The sequence below is a fragment of the Haliaeetus leucocephalus genome, unplaced genomic scaffold (assembly GCF_000737465.1).
Source record: "Haliaeetus leucocephalus isolate CR32 unplaced genomic scaffold, Haliaeetus_leucocephalus-4.0 Scaffold229, whole genome shotgun sequence".
Taxonomy (NCBI): domain Eukaryota; kingdom Metazoa; phylum Chordata; class Aves; order Accipitriformes; family Accipitridae; genus Haliaeetus; species Haliaeetus leucocephalus.
The window spans coordinates 1,896,960-1,920,484 of NW_010972665.1; the positions used below are offsets into that span (position 1 = coordinate 1,896,960).

At 44.5% G+C, this 23,525-nt stretch overlaps 2 protein-coding genes across 10 annotated transcripts in view; one reads left to right on the forward strand and one right to left on the reverse strand.

Moving 5' to 3' along the window:
* Positions 1-12,180, forward strand: part of ZSWIM8 (zinc finger, SWIM-type containing 8) — a 73,320-nt gene extending 61,140 nt beyond the window's left edge. The window contains exons 26-28 of one of the 8 annotated variants that reach the window (XR_774360.1): positions 761-970; positions 11,934-12,000; positions 12,164-12,180. Coding sequence is in view for 3 of the 8 variants with exons in the window: in XM_010567765.1 (XP_010566067.1) it covers positions 761-964 (204 nt within the window). In the remaining 5 variants the exon portion in view is untranslated. Of the gene's footprint in view, positions 1-760; positions 4,915-8,420; positions 8,463-8,656; positions 8,790-11,933; positions 12,001-12,163 lie in introns of those variants that run through there. The other 7 variants (XR_774361.1, XR_774357.1, XR_774358.1 and 4 more) reach the window with 7 other exon arrangements.
* The window catches only part of NDST2 (N-deacetylase/N-sulfotransferase (heparan glucosaminyl) 2), a 57,790-nt gene continuing 43,875 nt past the window's right edge, over positions 9,611-23,525 (reverse strand). Inside the window, exons 8-15 of one of the 2 annotated variants that reach the window (XM_010567761.1) lie at positions 19,122-19,304; positions 18,217-18,313; positions 16,772-16,895; positions 15,127-15,301; positions 14,699-14,869; positions 13,249-13,358; positions 11,676-11,778; positions 9,611-11,519 (exon numbers count right to left, since the gene is read on the reverse strand). In XM_010567761.1, the coding sequence (XP_010566063.1) occupies positions 11,394-11,519; positions 11,676-11,778; positions 13,249-13,358; positions 14,699-14,869; positions 15,127-15,301; positions 16,772-16,895; positions 18,217-18,313; positions 19,122-19,304 (1,089 nt within the window). In that variant the 3' untranslated portion in view covers positions 9,611-11,393. Of the gene's footprint in view, positions 11,779-13,248; positions 13,359-14,698; positions 14,870-15,126; positions 15,302-16,771; positions 16,896-18,216; positions 18,314-19,121; positions 19,305-23,525 lie in introns of both variants that reach the window. The other variant, XM_010567760.1, reaches the window with a different exon arrangement.

Consider the following 23,525-nt stretch of genomic DNA (forward strand, 5'->3'; position numbering starts at 1 on the left):
ATTGAAACCAGGAAAAATGTGTTTCAGTGAGCCAGCTGGAATACCAGACCTGCCTGTTCCTTAAAACAGTGTAAACAGGACACCCCACCTGTACCTACTTCTCTTGAATAAATGACCAGAGGGTGATTCTGTAGACATACTGTCTGGGTTGGATTAGCTGTCCTATCACCTAGGTGATATTTTTGAGAAATGACAGCTTCTTTACTTAAGCTCTGTTTCTGAGCTATATTAGGGAAATAGATTTCTTAAAACCTGGACCTGCAGTTTTGGGGCCTTAGTTGAGAAGCTGATGGAAGTGACAGTGCTAAGCCTTAGAGATATTTTGTAGCAACTTAGTGCAAGCATTACTCCTTCCCTACCCCTTAGCAAAGGAGAGGTCTGGTGAACATGCTGGGTCCCCAAGTGTAACCTGCAGAATGAATGGTGTGAGAGTTAGATGGTGGTGGGGTGGAGTGTTAGCTGACCCTTTTGCACTGTACTGTGACACAATTTGGTGCTCATGAAGGAGAGAACACCTGCTGATGATCTGTGGTGCATTTTCATGCTCTGAGGGGACACTCGCCTTGGCCGTGTTAGGATGTAAGATATAACACTGCTGTCTTTTGACCTAGCTCTCCTCTGTCAGAGCCTCTGACTCTTGGGACCTGGTAGCAGGATCATGTGATCTATCACCCTGGGAGCTCTTGAGTCCTCCTCTGAGTGTCACCAACATGAGGGTGGCGAGCAAATACCTTAAGGCTCTTTCCCTGTTCCCATCCAGTACATCCATCATCGGCTGATCCATCTCACTCCAGCTGACTACGACGACTTTGTGAATGCCATCCGCAGCGCCAGAAGCGCCTTCTGCCTGACTCCCATGGGCATGATGCAGTTTAATGATGTTCTCCAGAACCTAAAACGCAGCAAGCAGACAAAGGAGCTGTGGCAAAGGGTCTCTCTGGAAATGACCACCTTCTCGCCGTGACAGCAGGTGGAGCTCCATGGACACACAACCCTTTGCCCCGCATAGTTGTAGTTCCATTTACACCATCCTTCCTTCTGGTGTCTTTTTTATTTTAGTTTTAACTTGTTGGAAACCACTGATCTGATGTATTTATACCATGACATTCCTCTCCAGCACTGTTGCGTGTTGGTGCTCTGCTTTGCTCGCTCTTCCTCCTCCTTCCCAGTGGGCTGCAGACTTCAGAAGTATCAGGAAATGAGAAGGAAGTTGAGCTGGCTGCCCTGTGGCGTAGTCACTGCTTTTTTCCCTGAGTCCCTGGAGGCTGTCCTGCGAGCAATTTGCAGTGTGATTACGCACGTGTTAGAGGGGTGGGGGATTCTGTCTTAAATATTTATTTTGGCATTTATAAATATGTAAACTTTTTTTTTGTATGGGCTTCTCTTACTCCACACACCAACTCCTGTCAGGAGAAGCTGGGACTGCTGTGCACAGCCAGTGCTCCCTCCATTCCTTTCAGCACCTCCTGCTGAGAGAAGCTGAGACTGGATTAGCAGAGTCAGGGCCACCTCTGCAGCTTTTTGCAGCAGCTGCTGAGGGCAGAGGCTGGAGCTTGGGCAGTCAGAGTCTATGACTGCACTGAGCTGCCTGGAGACTGCCAGAAGTGGGCTCTTTCTCAAGAGTGTCCCTCACTGGGCACTGCTGGCTCATAGGATGTTTTGATTCTGGTTGTTCTGAGTTGTACAATCGTGTTTCTTTTGGCTGGGGTATTACTCTCCTGTAATCAGTTTCTTATCCCTTGTCTCTTCTTGTTTCCTGATTAAACACTTGTTTTCTTAGACTGACTCTCTCTTCTCTCTGCTATGATGTTGACAGTCTGATGGAGCTGGCCAGTTGTGTGTCAGTGGGAGCTCCTGCGAGCCTTGGCAAATAGCTGTGCTGGTTTGGGGAACAGCAGTCCAGCACAAAGCAGGTGGCCAGAGGTTTTACACAAGCTGTGAGCCAATGGTTTCTTGTATGGTACTGCTATGAGAATGATATGCCTCTGCAGAGGCTGAGGTACGTGCGGATTGGGTCGTTGGTGGGTGTCAGGGGAGTTGGTGCTAAGCCTGTGATATTCTGCCAACACTTCTGCCAGCCACCAGGTTCCTTTCCTGGTCTTGACACTAGTGATATTGTGTGGTAATGCAGACCTTTGTATTTCCAAAATATTGTGCAAAACAGTAGCTGCTCACCCTTGATGCAATTGTTAAAGAAGGCTAGGGGTCTGTTACCATGCGTTTAGAGTTGTTTGGTAGACTATGCAAGATATCCAATAGGGATAGCATTGCAGAAAATTAATTTTAGAAAGCTTTTGTTTTTATGCCAAGGAAATTTAAAAGGCTACTGCTATTTGTAAGCATAGAAGCACATAAATTTCAGGGCTTTTAAAACTGGAAGTCAGATGGTTGATGGATGTTAAGAATCCATTTCTCAGTAGTAACGTATTTTGCTTCTTACTTGGGTTTAGCCAATGACAACGGGGAGCTTTTTGTTTCTGCAAGCTAGAAATATGTGCCTGTTTGTATTTGATATTTGCAATGATACTCTTAAAAAATAAACAATCTAGCTCATAGGCATAGGGCAAAACAGATGAATGGGCTCCTTTGGTTTGACTTTGTGTACTGCACAGGCCAGAGAGCGTGACTGAGGTTCCTCTACTTCTGATTGTGCAACAGTAACTATTTAAAGATCTCCTTAGGGCCCCTGGTATTCCTCCATAAGGCATCTAGTTACATGCTAGTTATAAATGCTGATGTTCGTAAGAATGTGTTAAGTTTTGTGGGTTTTAAACTAAACTCCATGTTGATTATGAGCTGCCTGTTACTGGGCAAAACTCCTGGATTTGACTGAAGAGCACAGCCTGATGTCTGGAAGGTTTAGGTTCCTGGAGCACTTTCTGTGCTCTCTGGTTCTTGCATGTTCAGAACTGGGAAAGGAGTTCAGAGAGAAATTATTTTTCTAATAAAGTCTAATATTTTCCTTTCTACTGCTTATAGGATAAAATTAGGGGAAAAGAGGGGAGCATCTTCTAGAAGGAAAGAAGTAGAAGTCAAATGGGCAAAAGAGCTGAACGTGTTAAATATCAGGAGCAGAAGTGACTGTTACTGCATTGAGGATTCAGACTGAATAGGGAAATGAAATGGCAGAGCCTTATCTGTGATATCTATTAGAAGACTACACTTAGATCCTGAGCAGGCAAGTTTTCAGACTACTGTAATTAAAAAACACCAGGAACATGAAAGCACTGTAACCAGTATCCTTGTTTTGGGAAAATACAGTGGAGCTGCTTACCGTGAGGTTAGAATGGACGTTATCTGGAAGTGTACTTGCTTTCATTCTGTGTAGTCCCCATAAAGACCGTAACAGAAAAGAAATCCCAATGCCCATTATCTTTCACTGTGCTCAAAACTTTCTCTCTTTGGTTATTTTACCCATTCTAGCCCTCATACAGATTGCACTGCTTCCATATGACAGACCCAGAGTTGTCTTCCAGCAGCTGCAGAGCCCAAACAGAGGAAGAGCCAGGGAATCTCACCTCAGGCTGACATTGATTGAACAAGCAGCTTGGTGGTATGAGGCACAGGTCGGTTGTTTCAGAATTTTCTAGTCCTTTCTCTGAAGAAATTCCTCAGAGTGAGCAGACAGAGATGGGAGCTGTGTGGAGGTGCTATACCCTCATTTATTCAGGTCTTCCAGAACACACTTTCAGTCTTGGATCTCTGCATCTGTTAATCTGTTGTTGTTCCTGAGCCATATCCCATGGAAATATATCTGAGCCAGGACAGGATAAAGTAGAAAGTGAGAAAGGAGATGGTGATGTTTTTTCTCGCCATGTGGCTGGGAGGTTCTTGAGGTATTTTTCTTTTATGAGAGATGAGATGAGCCCTGGTGGCCCCAGAAGCATTAATCTACTATTAAGGCAGAAAAATTATTAGCCAGTGCAGTCTTGTTAGTTTGGTCACTGTTCCAGGAATGGGGAAAATACTGAGGCTCAGAAGTTCTGAAAAAGACATTTCAGAAGATGACCTGTAAGAGAGCAGAGGTTGCAGCCAACTCAAATTTCCTTTGACTTCAGTTAATCCATGTGTTTTTTCACTCAGAGCAAATGTTCTCTAGGTCCTCACTCTTACCAGCAACACGTGAAGTAGCTGTAGTGAAGGGCAGCTGCCACAACAGCTGGATGCTTTAGAGCTCTTCTAGAAATGGTTTTACATAGCTGAGAAGCTGTTCTTTGTGTTGGCAACTACCTCTTCCCAGGCTGGGTAGCAAATGCTGAATTTAGTCAGTACTAATAGCAACAGGTATTTGTCTGGATAGGGCCTGGCCCCCACTTGCATGAAGACAGATGATATTCTGTGATGGGTTATTGCAATGGGTTATTGTCATGTTTGGTGAAGTCTAATTCACTGTCTGTTCCTTGAAGGTAAGACGAATGAGGTCTTCAGACTACTTCCTGTGTTCTCTGTTCACAATTACTTGCTTTCACTTGCCAGATTTGTTTCTTCTTGTGACCACAGGAATTGTACTTTCCCTTTCAGCTTTTAGTGTCTCTGGAAATAACAGCTCACTTCAGTGGGGAGTTGGAGAAGTCAAATTTGTACAGGTGCAGATGAAACCAGCTGAGAAATGGCTGATGTCTTTACTGCAAGATAGATGTAGGGCGGTTTTCACTGTCCTGCTAGTGTTGAAGATCAAACTGCTTAATAGTCCTAATTAGGGCATTGCACTAAGAGCAGCCTTGTACTCTGAGTTAACCCACTGTCTGCACTTGAAGTTTCATGGGTGCTTGAGCTAAACAATTTGGCATGGTGCACAGATGTGCATTTTGATGCTTTGTCCAAGAATGCAGATAAAAGAAGATGGTGTTCCAGTGTTAGGATACTTACAAGCAACTCCTTAAAGTTGGAAATTCCCTCTGTGTCTCATTTTATATATATCTCTCTCTCTATACAGTGGGGGCCATATATAAAAAAATGTCAGGGAGAGGGTGTGAGAAGATACAGATGAGGTACTGTAAGTGAAAGGGCCTTCCCCCCCGCCTCCCCTTTCCTGAGGACGTTAGTGGGTGGCCACGTAGTGTCTTTACCCTTTACCCTTGTCTTTGTATGCACTCTTACCCTGTATCTGAGACAGCAGTGTTTCTAGAACTTAACCTGTTGATCCCTGCAGAGTTTCTGAGTGTTTAGGGGTAAAATCTTGGCATTAGTGTGGTTGGTAGACGACATGCCAACATTGCATCTGGACTTTTGGCTGTTTGGCTTGCTGGAAGGAATAGTGTGACTCTTGTTCTTATGGAATGGATAAAATAAAGGTTTTAGTCATTGCAAGCCTTATTCCTTGGAAGACATCTCGTGCTGCAGATAGCCTTTTTCTGTGTAGATCAGGCATGCCAACCTCTGAGAGGGTCGATTCCCCTCCTCCCTCTCTGGACATGCTCACCTACAACTATCTTTCTTGCCTGTGAAAGTTTTCCTTTGGAAGCACTTTCCAGGAATATGAGTTAGCAGAACAGTATTTGCCTTTGGACACTAAAGTGTCTTTACAGCCCATGAACAAGTTGAGTTGGAGTTGTCATCTGATGAAGCAACGTGCCTAGCAACAGGTACAGCTGCAGTTAGCCGAAAAGTGTGTTTCTGTCTAGTTTTCTTTACTGTTATTAATATTTATTTGGGATATGTATTTTCCATTCAGAAATAGCCTCCTGGGGAGTTGTTGAACCTAAACTGTTTAATTCTTTGCGTGGGTTTGGATTTTATCAAGCCTAGCACTGTTGTATTTTGGAGCAGAATACAGGCTTTTACTTTCCCAGCTTATTTAGCACTAGCTCGGCTATGGCTACACAGTGCTAGAGTGCACTGAACAGCCTTGCAAATGCCAGAGTCAATGGAAATGGAGTAAGTGTTGAAGTATCTATAAAGTTTATCACCACCTCCTGCTATAAATCAGTCAGCTGTAACAGGACATCAATTTGAAATTGTTTTATGTAGGAGTTGGGAAGTTGTATTTTTCTTACCTAGGCGATAAGAGAGGGGCAGGGTATTAAAATGAATTTTCTAGGATGCATCTGGGGGGAAGTGTGCTGAAACAGAAGTGTGCTTACAGTCTGCTACTGATGCCTTTCCTTTTTCCAGCTTAGTTTAAAAAAAAAAAAAAAAAAAAAGGCAGGTTGTGCCACGAGGACTTCTCAGCATTTGATGACCATGACTGTTGTATGACTGACTTTGCTTTTAAGCCCTACTGATAGAATGATTGGCTCTCAACTACAGTTTATTTATTTAGAATGTTTTGTGTTTTCTCTTTCTGTGCCCAAATTTAAGTAAGTGCCACATGACATGATTATGGTAAAGAGGGTCTTTCTTAAATAAAAACTTTTTGTTTTTTTTTAACTACCTCCCATCTCACTACCCCTCTGCCCGAGCACAATTCAAATGTGGCTTGTGAACTTCTTTCTGCTTCCTGTTTCCATTTTAAGGATACTTGCACTTGGGGCAGGGTAGTGGAGGCACCTGTCCAAGAGTGGCATTAATCTGTAAAAGCTGCATTAATCTGCAATAGCTTGGGGCTATTCTGTGCTAGGGTTTTTGTTTGAGCCTATGACTAGTTAATGCTTTTACTCAGGGGTATTGTCCAAATGGAAGCTTTGTGTGCTGTTAGAAGGTAACTTCACTACTGTATAGTGTTTCTTGTTGTTGTAAAGACAAGTGAGTGCTCTGTAAGCAAGTAAGTGACGTTTTTCTTGTTGGTGTTGCCTGCTTACAGTTATGGCATTCATTGCCGCACTGCACAATTTATTGCCATGAAGGGGATGTGAGCTACAAGATGGGGAAAATGCTGGAAATGCATTAAAAGTGTATTGTATATAGTACATGTACATAGATAGCATGCACTATGAATGGGGACTGGGTTCCCACAATTTCCTTCCATGTCATGCTTTACTTTTTGCCTCATTTAAGTCAGCCAGGAGAGCTTCTCTGTCAGGAAGTTGGGGGCTTAAAGGGCAGCCATTGTGCAGGGCCTTAGTGTCAACACATTGTTGTTCTAAGTCTTGAAATGCACCTTTTCCAATGACTTGAGGGGTTCTGAGATCAGCCTGATTTAAGATCATTTGTTACCATAGGTGAAATAAACATGAGCTGGGTTTCAGACTGCTGGGGCAGTGTCACCATTATGGATGTGCTCGTTTACAAGCATTTTGGAGACTGGCAAGTTGGTAAGTCTATATAGATGAGAATGGGAAGAAATCCACTCTTGAAAGCCAAAAATAGATGGATTAATAAATTATTTCTATATTATTCTCAAGAGCAGTGGAGATGAGTGTCGGGAATACTTTTTTTTGTAGCAAAACCAGCTTGCAAATTGTTTCCCAGAGGCAAGCATTAGTTCCTAATCTTAACAATGCTCAGTGTTTATGCTCCCCCCCAACCCTTGCCTTTAAGAAAAAGGGGAAAGAAATAAACTGTAGTTAAAGCCCTGATGACTGGAGCAGAGGTACCAGAGCTCAAGCCATGTCTTGCTGTGTGATAGATGATACTATTCCTGGCTTGACGCAGCCTGCTGAAAACACGTGTGCCCATGCGTGTTTTAGCCTGTGTGTGTTTTAGCCTCCTACTGTCTTGTTTTCTTGCTTGCAGCTGCACCATGTCAGCCAGGAGACACTCAGGATTCAGGCGGAGGGGGTGAACAGGTTTGTTTCAGATTCATGTGGCATGTTCAGTTGTGTTTGTTTGTCATTGCTTTTCTTGCCATGTTACTATTGATACAGCAAAATGACCGGCAAAGAATCAAGGATTCTCTTACCAACTGAGTGTGAGGGCTGAAAAACATCAGGATTTGATCAAGTTGCTTGTTAGATTCATATAGCTAGACTCTTGTGTGTTGTTCTGACTTCGGGAGCTGCAGACTTCTGCCTTTGTAGTGTTGTCATTAGTTGAAAACTGCAGATGTTTACATAGAGTTGATACATGCTGCCACCTAGAGAGACATTCTTCCAGTTCCCTTAAAAGGTCTTCACCCTATAGTTGAGACTCATACCAGTATTTCCTGTACCTAGTAGGAAGAGCTAGCAGCCTACTTTTAAGTATCTTCCCAATTCAATTCCAGAGGTTGTGTGTGAGTAGAAGTTCCAGCTTCATATGCTGAGCTTTCTTTTCTGAGGTTGGTGTATATAGATACTGATGGCTTTCTTAAAAAAAAAAAAAAAAAAAAAAAAAATTGTATTGTTTGTTTTGCCAATTCTCACCTTTCATACACCCTTCTAGTTCTGAAGAGTGATATGACCTGGCTACTGTTTCTATTACAATTACATGCCTTTTTGATACCTGGGTCAAATCACTCCTTTTTAAATGGGTCAGTTTCCTATGTATTGGACTACAATTTTTAATACATTACAAAAAAATTTTCAGGTAATGTTTTGTGCTTACTGTTTTCCTTGTCTTAGAAGTGAACTGCTTACCATGAAGTCCTGTTACTAAAGAGTGAGGTAAGAAGATGAGGTTTATTTCCACTATCAAAATGAAGTGTGAGGGTCTGTAATGTGTAAGTAAGTGCCTAATGGGTCAGTATCCTAGTAACCAGTGTATCCTGCTAGAAAAGATGTTTTTGTTGGCTTTTTGGTATCACAGAGCTGCTGATATTTTAAGAGCTTCTCTTAGGAGGGGGTGTTTGTTTCCACAGCTTTGAAGAGATGTCTGGAAAGAAGGTAGTTTCTGCAGCAATGTACTGTCAGAGGGAGTTACCAGATTTGAAAATAACTCTTCATCAGCTAGATCAGATAAGGATGTCCCACATTTGGATCTGACCACAGCAGGTGATTTGTTTGCTGTTAGCACAAGCAGTAAGAACAAGCTGTCCTTTGCTGCCTTGAGTGAAGGACTATCATCAGTAAGCTAACCCTGACATTCAGTGAGCCCCTCCCAGCATTTATTCCTGATACCTTGATTCTTTTAATGTTTAAAACCATCTCCTCAAAGATGTACCATAGTCTGAGGTAAAGCATGAAGTAATTGTGTAAGTGAGCGATACCCTATAATGGATTAAGAGCAGGATACTGTGTTTAATAGAGCATCAGTAGCATTGGTCCTGGGATCCTCCTCCTCCTGTGGCAGCACGCAAAAATAGCTGCTCTGCTGCTGCTGTGTTTATTTGTGACGTGCTTGGTGAACTGAGAGCTGTAAGGCTGTTTTATAATGCTGACACAACTGTGACTATTTAAACAATGTTTTGCTTCCAGTTCAATGTAAGGTTGCTTATTAGTCTAGGTCTGCTGGCCGAGGCCAGGTGACAGAGCACACCTGGACAGGAGGTGCACAGCAAAGCTCTGTTGCTGCAGCACAGCAGCTGGAAACTACTGCAGAAGCCAGGGATGGCCCTAAAGCCATCACTAGTGCAAACCAGTAAGAATGACTCTCTTAAACTACAGGTTGTGTGCTATGCCAGCTTCTGCAAGCCTACAGGAGCACTTGCAGAGAAACAAGCCTTAGGACACTGTTTCTGTGTTGTTACAAATGTTAAGTTAAACACCTTTGTTGCCTTCCCAAATACCAGCTGTAAGGCCTGGAGTAGGTTCTTCTGTTTTTTCTTACCCTTCTACCAGCTTAGGTCCATGACATCACTCCAAGTCATCACAAAGAAGAAAAATAAGTAGTACATTTATTGATTCTCCACTTACTACTACTTCTAGCCTTTATTCAGACACTTGTGCTCAGCTTCGAGAGCCAAGAATTTCTTCATTATCATTCAATGTGAATGATGCTATACATGAATCCAGTGCAGGAAGTCAGGCTCTTCTCTCCACCAGGAATGAGAGAGGGGTTTCTAGTCTTTCTGTCCTTTTTTTGGCTGCACAAAATAACCCTTTCCAAGGGCACATGAAATAAAATACTATATTGCATACTATATACATTTACATACAACGGTAAATGCACCATTCATTCAGAAATACACAATACCTAAGGCTCAATGGAAAAGCTTGGTTGAAGCAACTTCTCTCTGGATAGGAGAAAAGGAGCTTATGACAGTTGTGGGAGTTTCCATAATCTGTGTTCATATGTCCTCTGTCCTCTGGAACTGCAGCAATCTCCAAGGACTATTGGTGCCTGGGAGGGAGTGGCGATGGCCCACACAATTCCAGAAGCCCATGGCTCAGTGACAGAAAACATGTACAACCATGATGGAGGATTTCCTCTGAGAATAATTATCCGGCAACTACAGGAGGAGGCAAAGCACCTTAGTGTACTTACTTGACTATGTGCAGAAGTAGTAAACTAAACAAACAGCCCCTTTTGGACATAGGAAACCACTTTAACTCTAAGCCTTCCCTTTATATCTGAACAATACTTTTAACTGCTTTTTGCTTTTCTCCTTTGATAGCAAGGGAATTAAAAGAGGTGCTAGCTATCAGCATATGTGGTAGGGGCCTTGGAGCTGTTGGAAAGAGAAAAACATTTTTTTTTTTTTTTAAGCTGATCAGACATGGGGAACTGAATTGTCTGTTTTCAGCTGTATCAGCCTTATTTTACAATACCTGAGCTTTGCCTCCCCCGGCTGCTGTACTGCACTAACACATGCCTCCAGAGTGCTCTAAGGGGACATATGGCTCCTTGGTTATCTTTTGAAATGTCTAAAGTCCCTGCAGAGAAATACTTGCTGTGTTGCCACATATAGCAACCTTTTCCCTAAGAAAACAAATTAATTCTGTGTGTCACTATCTGCAGCTTTACCTTATCTCCCACTGCCCACTGACCCTTTGGACACTGGACACTGTATCACACCAACAATGCTGCAGGTAAGGAGAAACAATCTTACATCTATTACATCAGCCTCCAAGAAGGTGCAGTCCCCAGCAGCCACACACAGTGGCACTGTAAGTAATGATCATGGCCACTGTACCCTGCATGGGGAAGAACAAGGCATTCTTGTACCTTGCTGTTGCCAAACAGACTACTGGATAAAAGCTGGGGTTCACTGGACTAGATTCCCCTTTTATTAAGCTGCTGCTCTTTTCTCAGCAGTGGGCTCAATAGCTCACCTCTTAATAGCTTACTTCTGGACTCAGAAGAGTAATACATTAACCCTGCAGCTAGTCCCTGTTTCATATACTGAGAAGAATAATTTAAACAAAGTGTTAACCATGCTCTTTCCACTGCTCAAAGTAGGGCAGGTGTTCCAAATCCTTCCTGTAAGTAAAAGTCGAAGTGTAACACACCATTAATACTCAAGAATGTGACTTGCACTCCATGCCCCAGGGCAGTGTCAGAGGCAGGAGCCCTTCCCAATGATGGGGAAAGGCTCCACATGCACATTCTCTGCTCCTCCTCATTTGTCCAGTTGTTTTGGCTTGACAAGAGATGGCATCATAGCACACTTTGGAGCACCACACATCCCAATGGCACTGGGGGCAAGGGAGTCCCTCTCAGCTCCAGCTGGAGTTCTGCAGTTCCTCTCGGAGCCAGGTTGGAAGGGGCTGCCCAAGTCTGTTCATCAGCTTGGATAATTCAATGTTGTGCTCCCGGTAGAAGTCTCTTAGGAACAGCCGTGACTGTGTGGAAAACACAGACCACATTAGTGTGAAAGAAAATGTTACCCTCAACACATCCATAGGTAATCTAGGACACAGATGATAAGAAAATCCAGGTTGGTTTGCTGGGACGTTTCTACACCTCTTGCTGCCAACAGATTTGAGACAGTTACTCACCGAGGAATCCATATCAGGGTATTTTCTTCCTTTACTCTTTCCTAGGCATTTAGTTTTTCCTCCATCTAGCAGCTGGCACCAAAATCCTTTTGCTTCATCAAATCTGAAAAGGACACTTGTCTTTAAAAGATATGGCCACATGCCCAATTAGTAGCAGCAGAAATTAAGTAACTCCATAGGTATTTTCCATTTCAATGCTTTACAAATTGGGTTTGGGTTTTATTTATTTATTTGTGATATTGATTCCTTTTTTTTTAGCACTTGACTACTTTGACAAGAAATCCATTGCAACCATGACTGTTTCAGCTTTTTGCAAATTTCAGAGGTAATGTGGTGTTACAATATTTGTCTGTTAGGCTTGGGGTGGGGGGAGAATAATAATCAATGTTTTACTGTATGTAAATTCTTTTACATCTCCTCATGGAGAAGTATTAGAGAATCCCCCGACCATTTAAAGAGTCAGTTTTTCTTTTCTTGCTTAAACACAGGTATAAGGCAATGCTGGGAACCATGTCTGGTCTGGTCTGTCCTGTCTCCTCAATTGGCCAAAGGTGAGCCTGAGGTGTGAGCAAGTACCTCTACCAAACTCTGAGGCCAGCTGACCAATACCATTTATTTTCTGACCCTGGCTGAAGGTACCACCCAGTACCACTACTGTAAATAGTCCATTTACCATCACCACATGGGCTTCAGCAAGTAAGGCTTTCAAGTAATCTGCCATTTCTCTAAATCTGGCCTCCCCTGGGGAGCCACGTGACATCCCCTTGGAAAACAACTCTTTACTGTTAAAGGAAGGGACAACTGCCAATTGCCTACACACATGCGCACCACCCACTACCCTCAACTAGCATAGGCTGTGATAGCAGAGAAGATGGGAAAACAGGTTGCAGCTGCAAGGAACAATATTCAGGATCTCCAGTGGGCTTGCAGAGTTTTCACTGAAGACTGATATGTCCACAGTTCACCTTCAAATAGCAGTTAATCTATTCAGATTAATTGCACTTGCACTTTGGGCAGGATCACAGTAATGGCTGAGTAACATTCTTCAACTTAGTAACAGTAAGGTAGTGCCTCTGCTAACACTTCCTCAGATAGCTCTGGGCACCTGTCAACTCCATGCCTTCTGTAATAATAGGCTCTTTACCTCAAAGCTGTGCAATGTGTCCCTAATCTCCATCTGGTTGAAGATATGAGCAGCTCATCACACATTTTTTTATCATACCTCCTCTACTTTCTGTCAGATATAGGTATAACACAAAGCATAAGGAGTGCTAATAATTCCAGCACCTTTTCTGAAACCACAAAGACCAAATTGTAATTACTGCTGTGAGCAACTTCACGCTTCTCCATGACAGTGCCAAAAAACACCCCTTCCCCTATCATTTCTAGAAAGACTAAGCTATGATTCCAGTCTTGGCATAGCATCTCATGCTATCTGAACCTAATTTTAGGGTTAGGCATACCTCTGAAACCTTAGCAGGTCATGTAGTCAGAGCTAAGTATTCTTCCAATCAAGTGCTTATTAGTATCACACTTGGCTAAGAAAGCATCCTCCCCAAACCAATTTCCCTACCTGAGGGCCTGGGTGTAGTTAAAGAGCGGTGTAACTCCTAAGAACTTCTGGATGTTGTCCATTACAGAGGCAGGGTTCTGTCTCAGTTCCTGGCCATCCACAATGAGAAGCTGAAAAGAGAGCAGCTGCCTTAGCCTCTGACAGTTTGTGCTGAATGACATGCGAGAGCTTCCTGGATCTCAAAACTGCCCCTGGCCTTTGTGCGTATGAGTAAAGGCTGCCAAAGCCTGTTTATTCTAGAGCAACACGGTGAGGGGATATGGCCCGTTTGTCACCACAGATAGAGAAGTTTTGATACAGGCCACAAATACCATAAAACAGTAGATCATGACAGGCTTTGCTTAATAAACTTGCCTTTGGCCAAATGCCCTGTAACTAAGCACTAAGGCCCATCAGTAGCATGATTTATAGATTGTCTTTGGAAACCTCATGTATTCTTTTTTGATCTCAGCAGCCATTCTGCTAAGTATTCTTCTGTAACCTATGGTTATTCTCCTGTTACATGTATGATAGACAATAACAAATAACATTTGTGCTAATTAATTACCTATTTCAAAGAACAGAACAGAAAAATAGTCGCATGAACTGAAGTAGGAGACCCTGACCCACAGTAAGTACAAGGATGGTGTGTCTGGCTCTATTATTCCTCACAGCAGTAACCTCCAGGAATGAGGCAATGAGATAGAAGCCCAAGAATGTTTTCCCATGTCTCTTTTCAACTTGGCAGATCTGTCATGTATGGTTTAGGCTGCTGCTTTGTCAGAGAATAAGAGACTAAATGGGCATTATAAGCCTCTGCCAGATTACAGACTGTGAGGATAATCCCAGCAGCAGAAAGGAACTTGAAAGAACACATCCTGATTCACAGTGTGTTGGACAGTTTATAAATTTCTTGGGAATTTAGAGACAGTAATGATCTATACTGTCTATTAATTGACTTTTTCCACAAAACACAGAATCCTGACATCTCGGCACCAAAATTTCCCTTCAGCAGACAGCTAAAGGCTTCACAACACAGAAACTAACAAGTGACAGAGTCCAAGAGCCTCTCTCTAAACCCATGAAACTGCAGCAAGTAGCTGAACACTTACTTACTGGGCCTGAAGAGGGTCCCTGGGCTGCAGGCTGCCAAGATGAAAGGAAGGGAGTGCTAACACTGCTGTTCTTGCTGAACTTCTCAATATTGTGGAGCGGTCTGGGAGATCACAGTATCCCCCTGCACTCATTTACTTTTACAAATACAATAAAATGCAAAATTGGAGTATTCAAGCCTGATTTCTTATCAGCTCATAATAGGAAGAAGGAAGGAAGTGGTGGCTCTTGTTCCAAAAGACAAGATAGAAGGTGAAATGAAAACGGGGGGGGGGGGGCACATGCATGTGTTACAGTTTGTTCTCCTCTCCACTAAACCTGCAAGGGGCTCCACAAGAGCCTCTGTCAAACCTCCTACCTGCCCAGAGGGGTAGTATGTTAGCCAGCGCTCTAGGTGAGTTGAATACCAGCCAGGGAGCAGGCATCGGCTTTGCAGGTTGCGCAGTTCCTGAGGGGCTTGGGATTTCGCAGAGATCACTTGGTAGAAGGTATAATTGAGCGCCACAGGGTCATTGTGAGCACGCTGGTGCTGAAAAACGTAAGCTAAATTTAGGAGTAGGAACACAAAATTTTATCTATCACATCTCTGTGCAGACTCCACTCACTTGGCACAACCACCCATCAATGCCTTTGTCTGTAACTGTCCACACTCTGCAGGCAGCCTGCATCAAGTCCCCTGGCCCCTCTACGGGAACGGATCCATGGGCTTTAGGCCCTGGGCTTTCCACCTCACCCCACTGGAACGTCTCTCTGGCCCTCACCCACAGAACAGTGCAGCGAAGTTACCTGGTACCACGAATAGGCTCGGTCAGCAGGGTTGATTAGAACAGTAATGATTTTGGCTCGAGGCAGCAGGGCTGCACCACGTTTTGGTACCACCTCTGTGTCAAAGTAATTGGCACTCTTCTCAAACATGAAGTCTGTGCTGGCATTGGAGGGGATGGGAAAGAATTCCATGTACCTGCCGAACAGATGGGATGTTGGTGAGCAGCACAGCCCAACAAAGAAATGTCACATGACAAAATGATCTTGTGCCTCTTCAACAGATACAGTTTGCAGAACAACTGCACCTCCCCAGTAATGCAATGAATGGGCAAACAGGTGCAGAGCTGGCAGAGAAATGACTTGGAAAGGGGTGGTGGAGCACAACATAGAAAGTTGGAGATCATAAAAGGCTAAGAAAGTCTTTTGCTGAGAGTGTGTTCCCCAAGTCCTTAGTGGAAGGAAAAGGCTGAGAGTAGGGTACTAGTTGCACGCTCTACAGAAAAGAGGTTTTGTCCAAAAGTAAGGTCAGAATCAGCTGCCTGCCCTGCCACTGACCGTTTGTTTAAACCCATCTAAATCATTTGTCTCTTTGTACCTCGGTCCATAGCTGAGATGCAGGGTAAAGAGCTCTGCTCTGCCTCACAGGAGCTTGTCAAATTAGTAAAGTGGAAACTGTAACATATTCAAGTAATGGTAGGGTAGAGGGTAATGGGGAGACAGGGCACTGTAAAAGCACTGGAAGACTGGTCTCTGCTGAAATTTAAGCTGTACAATGAACTCGAATTCCATGCTAAACACAAAGATTCTCCTCTTGCATGTGATGCTACACTCAAATCAAGTTGAGTGACTTTTCCAGGGGATGCACATAAAAGCCTACGCTTTTGAGGCCCATCTGTCAGCTAGTGCAACTGCTCTGTTGTGCTTGACTCGGAACACTTCACTTAAGTACCAACCACCTTCCAATATCTTTTCAACGGTCCTCTAAATGATCAGAGAAGTTAGACAAAATCTCCCACAGCTGACAGGCAAAGAAATCCCACAGCAGAATGCCTTATTGCCACACAGCTGTCCCTTAGAGCCACACACGAGGGAGTGCAGTGCCACAGTTGACCTGAAGTTAATGTTTCGAGCAAGAAACTCCTTTAAAATTTTTTTGCCTAGAAACATAGTGGCATAATAGTGCCATAGTGATACTAGAATTTCCCTGCCAGGTGGAAACACTTTATCCTAATTGCATACTTTTGCAGGTAAAGATGAAGGTATGCATGTGGACACTAGAGCCTGTGCAAGGAATGCAGTGATGGCTCCAAGTCTAAAGGGCTCAGAACAACAGTAGGGAGGTTGGCTCCTTAACTTGGAAACCACAAAGAACTTTTTAGTGAGCACACTGTTGTCTGTTTTGCATATCAAAGGATAAGAAGCCTCATGACAGCAGTGCATTCAACAAAGACTGAATTTTTAAAGCTAAATCATGCCTACAAGCCTCCTGGTGAACAGTCAGTCAAATCAGAACCTACCTGTCCTGCTCCTGGGACTAAGCAGTTGGGTTAGCAGGAAAACAGCTGCTCAGAAATAGAGACGCTACTGAGGTGGACATACAGAGAGACTCGGGAGAAAACAACATGGGTGCATCTTATCCCAGAAGAACAGGCGTCAGGGTTCTTACCAATCGATTCCTTTATGATAGTTGGGTCCATTAAAAAACTGTATCTCCTCAAAGGTGGATGGACTTGGGAAGTTACTGGTGACAGCTGGATGCATGGTCAAGAAGAAGTGCACAGCTGTTGTGCCTGCAACATGAACCAGTTAACAGGACCTGGGTCACACATAATGCTTGGCTGAATGAAAGGCGCTACCTACACCACAACAAACAGTCCCCAGCTGGGCACACTCCTGCCATGCGTGGCTAACCCACCCCTTAACTCATGCAGGTTACAACAGCAGTGACACCAAGCACTTTGGGATTTAACTTCACTGAGGAGTTCAATACCACATTTCAGCTCATACAGCTGATTTAAGTCACCTCCTTAGCACAACAGCTGTCACCCATGTCAGTGACCCCCACACCTTATTTTCCCTGGTGGCATAGCCACACTGTCACATGGTAGAACCCATACCTGCCAAACAGGAGGTGGCCTAGGCACCACAGGACAGCATCATGTGTTTGGGAAGGAGATGAGCTAGGGACAACATTAGTGTCCTTAGATGAGAATTCAGCTAGAGATGCCTTGGCCTGCCTCTGCTATAGATGTGTTCCCTTTACCCAGCCAACGCGAATAATCCTGCTCAGCACACAGCTGTAGGCCTCCAGCAGGCCAATAGATCAGCTGAGAGAAGGGTTTTCTTACGGTGTCATTGCAAGCTTGGGCCATGATACGGGAGGGCTCTTGCTGCACAGACACCAACAGAGCTTCATAGTGACACAGGCAGGAGACAGCAGTTTGGCTGGGACAAGCTTCCTCCCAAGGCCAGGATCACCATTTGCTGTGCATAGTTGGCAACTGCTGTTTCACTGCACTACAGAGAAAGCCAAGGTTTGAAGACCTGGCTTTGGCTGAAGAGATTTTGCTCTCTTCAGCCTAGAAGGGACTCCTCAGTACAGTATATACATCCAAGTCACTGCCAACCACAATACCACAGCAGTTAAGTGATGGTGACAGAGGTCAGAGAAAAGAGGATCTCTACCTCCCGCTGACAGTGACATGGAGCGTGCAGTGGGTACACAGATCTGTTGCAATAAAAGCACTAGGGGGCATTCATTGTAACCTTTGCTAAGCGTGTACGTTTAGTCCTGCTGACAGCTTAGGTTTGTGACACACTAAGAAAGGTCACAGTTTCTCTGAGCTTACATGGAAAAGCCAAAACACAACTCTGCAGGTAGGGCTTTTCTCTGCAAATCAGGACCAAGCCAAGCAAAACGCCAGGATGCAAAGTGCTGATAGACTTGCCAGATTTAGGTTTGAAAAATCTGAGATTCTCTGAAATGTGGCTATTTGCCAGCTTGCACAAAGGGCAGCCGTACAGATCTAAACCACAGACCTTTCCAGCTCTCATCTCTGGAGGAATAAGATGGAAGCTGCTATCTATCTTTAGATAAAGTATTCGCATTACCAGTTTTCTGAGGTCCCACGATGAGGAACTTGGGGAGTCGATCACATGTTTTCTCTTTGGACCAGATATCCTTGTGCCTCTTATCATCGCAGGGATTCTGCAGCACAAATGATGGGATTAAGCTCTACCACAGGAGCTAATGGGAAAGGGGAGGAAAAGCTGGAAGGCCAGTCCTCTTGGGAAAATACTATTAGCATATGAAGAACACTTCACAGCCACACTGCTGCTCTGCCAGGCACCAAGAAGAGTTAAGTAAAAACATGGGGGAACGTTTCCAAAAGCTCCAGAGTGACACAGTAGCCAAGGTCCTTCTGAGAGTGTTAACCACAGGCCTTGCCCTGTGTAGCCATGCTGGGCTGGGCCACCACAATAGTACAGCTCAGCATCTGTGAACTTCTGGCAGACAGACAACTCTATCACCTTCAGTTAATTTCATCTGCTCATTACCACGCAGAGAGCTGCTGCACTAGGATAAAATGGAATAAGCATGTTTTTATTTAATGAACATGAATTCTGCAGTGTGAAATTACTTTAAGATTAATCACATTAACACGCCTGCAAACTCCTCCAGCACCAAACAGGGTTCTTCCTTGCACACTTAACATTTCACAGCAGCTTGCTCTAATATAAGCCCTTTAATGACCCAAATGCCTACAAGCTTGCCCCCTACTCACTTATGACAGTCATCCCTGTCCCTAAGTTCACACCGTGACCATGTCCTGCTGCTCCTACTCCCCATCCCTTCCACCTTGCAATTTGCCACTTGCAGCCTCAAGCCACAGAGGTTAAACCTAAAAAGCTTTATGCATTACCCCTCTGTGCTCTGGACCAGCAGTCTTGCCACACTTTAAATGTGGGACATACCTCTTGAAAACCACTAGGAGCAGTTAAAGCTGCCTTCTCACCTGCCACAAGGGATTATTCTCCTGGGGAAAGATTTCAAAGTACTTTTTTGCAAGTTGGACAGGGGGCAATGTTTGCAATCGAAGGTTGGTCCAGCACTGCACAAACTTGACCAGGCTCTCAAAAGTGTACAGTCCCAGACGGTCATTCCCATAGTTGGACAGGTGGGTCATGAAGATGCTGATCTGAAAATAGGAAAGACATGGGATACTGGTAAATTGGGTAACAGTATTGTTTCCTGCTAGCTTGATTCCACTGTCACCAAGACGCTGTTCACACCTCAGACTGCCGTGGCTGTCTGGATGAATGTCCATCTGCCAGGATACAGCGCTGCCTTGATGAAAAAGAAAGAAATGTAGTGCTTGCAAGACAGGAGGAACTCAGGAGAGGAGGGACACAGACCTCACAGTAACCCCTGGGAATGGAGGGGGGCGGGGGTAGGGGGTGATAACTGAGCCCCAGATGTGAGGCCAGAACAGTTTCAAAATCCCATTCCAGTGGCTCTGGGACATTTAGGGGAACAAGGGTTAGTCAGTGACTCTCTCCTAGTCAAAACCTTACAAAGCCTCTTTCATGGGAGAACAGGAGCTTCCCTTCCTCTCCCCAAGGCACAACCAGGTCAGCCTCTCTAGCTGTGGTGCCTGCTACAGCAGGGGAGCAGGCCAGGGAGAGGGGCAGCATGCTGCAGGCCAGGGCATGGTGGCACAAGGGACAGTTTTCGCAGGAGTTATTTCTAGGCCCACAGCCTGTCAGCTTTCATTCACTTTGGAGTTGACATCCCAAGTGTAAAGAACAACTAGCAATTCACACTTTAAAACACAAACAAGCAATACCTGGGGATCTGAACAGGGACTGCAAAGAGACATTGCGCTAGGAAATCGTTCTAGGAACAGACTGATAAGGTTTTAGCTCGCAAAAGCCTTCAGAACAGGCAGCCCCTGAAAAATGTCCTGCCAAGCCTGAGGATGTAAACCCTTGGGCAAAGTGGCACCGAGAACCCATGGGAGCTCCCCCAGCACTGCAGTGCTCAGGAGCCGGTGTGCTATCTCTGCGTTGCCAAGCCATCCCTTCTCTCAAGCAGATACATTTCCCTCCTGTCTGTTTTTCAGTATTTTTAACTTTTGGAAAAGAGTGTAAAAGACTGCTGTCAGCTTGACTGTGGTGTGTGGCTTTGACAGGTCCCATGGCGTTCTGCATCCCAATACCTGTAACACAACAGCACTTTGCCAGACACAAGCCACACCATGGCTAGAAGTTAGCAAAACAAAAGCAGAACACTAAGGTCAATGGAAGAATGACTATATGGATGATTTAGCGCTCCTCGCCCAGTGTCTGTTAGTGCAGGGAAGGGAAGAGACCTAAGTCACAGTAGGGGCACCCATTGCTGCACAGTTCAGGGCTGAATCCTGATGATGCCAGGTAAGGTCAGCAGGCAACAAAAGGCTTCCCTGGCAGGGGGCAGGAATGGCTTTCCCACTCACAGTAGGGGAAGAGCAAAAGGGGGAAGCAGGAGACAGATGGTGTTGGGATGAAGACATTTGCTGGCACTCAGGAGGTCTGAATTAATTTTTCTGTCCACTGTTGCCATGGACTGGTCTCAGTGCAGCAAGAGGTACTGATAGATAGTAGCTCTTTGTGCCTGAGCCATCCCCAAGACACTGAAATGAATTTAATCCTGTGCGTAAGGTGCTCAAACCCCAGGGTCTTTGGGTAGGCAGTGGTAGGACTTTGGGACACATGGAAAATAGATAGAGTTAAAGATTTATCACGTTCGTCTGCCTGTGAGTTTTCACTTCTGGTTTCCTACTGAGCTGACAGAGAGGCCCTGCCAGACAAACTCTCACACCTACACTTCAAAGAGTAGCGCGTGCTTGGTGCTGTTGTGTAAAAATGATATGCTAAATAAAACACAGAGCAAAGGACAGAAAGATCTTCTGTGTATCAGCAGGAGCATGCCATGGAGCAAAAGGCAGCAAAAGGATGTGTCTCATGTTGTATCTTGCCCATTTCTGGGAGACACCAGGAAGGTGGTGTGACAGCAAAGGGTGGCTCATCCCTTTGGCTTGCTAGTGAGACATTTAGAGGAAAAGTTTGCTGCATGAAGCATCTGGCTCACTGGCATAAACCAAGTACTACAGCAGGGAGGACGCAGGTCACCAACTGGGACCCCTTCAAGATTTCCAGAATAAAAAAAGCCTGCATGTGATCCAGGTTAGCAACTGTGTCTCAAGGCTGACTACATTCGGTAAAATGGCTCACACAGGTAATGCTGTCACCTGCAAACAGTCCCAAGCAACCGGATTTAGAAGACAAGACAAGCCCAATTGAAAAGCCATCTCCCTACCCTTCTTTCTGAGCGTGCAGTCATGTCCTGTAACACACATGCACTGTTAACAAGGTCTGGCGGCTTCCTCTGCCTCGGCACAGCTCCTGCTGCCAAAACAGCTCTGAGCACTACTTCTGACATAAGCTACACTCAAGTCCCATCTCTCCCTCCCTCCCATCCACACCCAGTGACCCCAGGGAACGGCTTAGTAATAACACCTCCCTCCTGTCCCCCTCCCTTCCACTGTCAGCATGCCATGGTTTCCCCTCCTTCACACTAAGGAAAGATGAGAGGAAAGGTCACAGAGAGCCTAAAATACAGAAAGCATGAGGGTATGAGCATTTTTGCAATATGTAACAAGCAGCTGCGGGCACAGAAGTAACCTGCCTGCATAGTGTGAACAAAAGCATTTGTGAGAAGTGATCAGCCTGTCTGCTGAACATCAACAGCTATTCTCCTTCCTGACATCAGACCTTGTTCACTAATCAGAAGATCAAACATCTTCTGTTTGCACTGTGGAGTTAATTATACGCATACAGGCTTGGAGACTCCTGCATGCGTATATCCACTCAAAGGGAGCTGGAAGCACCAAAAAGGACTAAAAGAGCCTGGTCCAAGTCTGCTACAGATCACTGCTGGGGCTGTGGGGCTGGCCAGCTTTCTATCAGGTCTGTGAGATGGCTCTATCAGCGAGGGGAGGAATGCAAGGGTCTGAGTCACTGTGCAAACATGAACAATGAAGAGGAGCTTAGAGCACAGTACTCCACTGCCAAAAGGAAGCAAAAGTGTAAACATGGGAAGCATCTGAAGCATCACCACGAAGAGCCAACAGTAAATCTGGCAAATAAACTCATCCTATACCACAGCACAATCCTCCCAAACTTTTTGGATGACAGATTATTGCCAGCTGCTTCGACCATCACATGCTTATCAGCAAATTTTAATGAGGAGCTCTAGAAACTCTGTTTCTACAAATTCCTTGGCACAGCCTCCTAGACCAGCAATGATCTCTGGATTACAGTCTGGCAACTGTAACCTAGAGCTCTTAAGTTTCACAGTGGCTATATCTGCAGGCATTGTTTAAGATCTGACAATTATGAAGTGCAACAAGGTGGATTTCACCCGACATATGGGAAGAGAAGCCCAGAAAACAAAGCAGTTTCTTTCCATCTGACTGATCACTCCATATATAATGCAAAGAATAGCCTTCTCCTTACTACAGACTTTGATTAAGCAGGTAGATTTGGTTGTTGTGTGTAAAGATAACCATTCTGTCTCAGGTGACAGGGACAGAAGGCTGGCTTCCAGACCTTGGGGATGGAAGGTTGGCTTCAGACCTGGAAATACCCCTAGCTTTTTAGCTAGGGCTGTTATAGATCCATACCTTCTGCAGATCATACACCAAGCCAGAGCTGGTCACAGGCTAACCTTCAGAAACACATAGCCTGTTTGTAAACTACAGCCTGTCTATGTGATGCACCCAAAGCACATTGCGAGTATCTTTTCACTATCACAGTTCTAGGAGTAGAGAGGCACAAAAAAAAAAAAAAAAAGAAGAAAGATACAAGAAAAAAACAAGAGATGAGACAAGAAAAAATTAAGCTCATTGAGGGAAAAAACTTGATTTTCTGATTCACTGAGCCTCTACAGCCTTAACCAAAAGTGGCTAAAGCTGAGTATTCAACCCTGTGATCAAGATGCAAAAGAAGGAGGGAATGAAAGAAAACATCACAGTGAGCAGAGCCACTGATGTTTGTGGGATTTGTCATGTAACAAGTACTCAATAACTGGGAGAAACAACCTACTTTCAGATCTGCTTGCATGGCTTCTTGCCCATACTAAGGCACTGGTGGAAAAGATGTATAAAGAAGTAGTTAGAAGATAGAAATTTGGAAGTCATGAGAAAAGAAGAGATTAAACATCATTACATCCAGGAGTGGCTATAGAGGTAGACATTTTAAAATCACTGTCTAAACCTGGCAGGGCAATGTCCATTCAAAGGAAGGACAATAGGTGCCAAATCAGCTTTAGTAAGAAATAAATTCAGGTGGGGAACTGAGAAAGTTACTGTACAATCAAA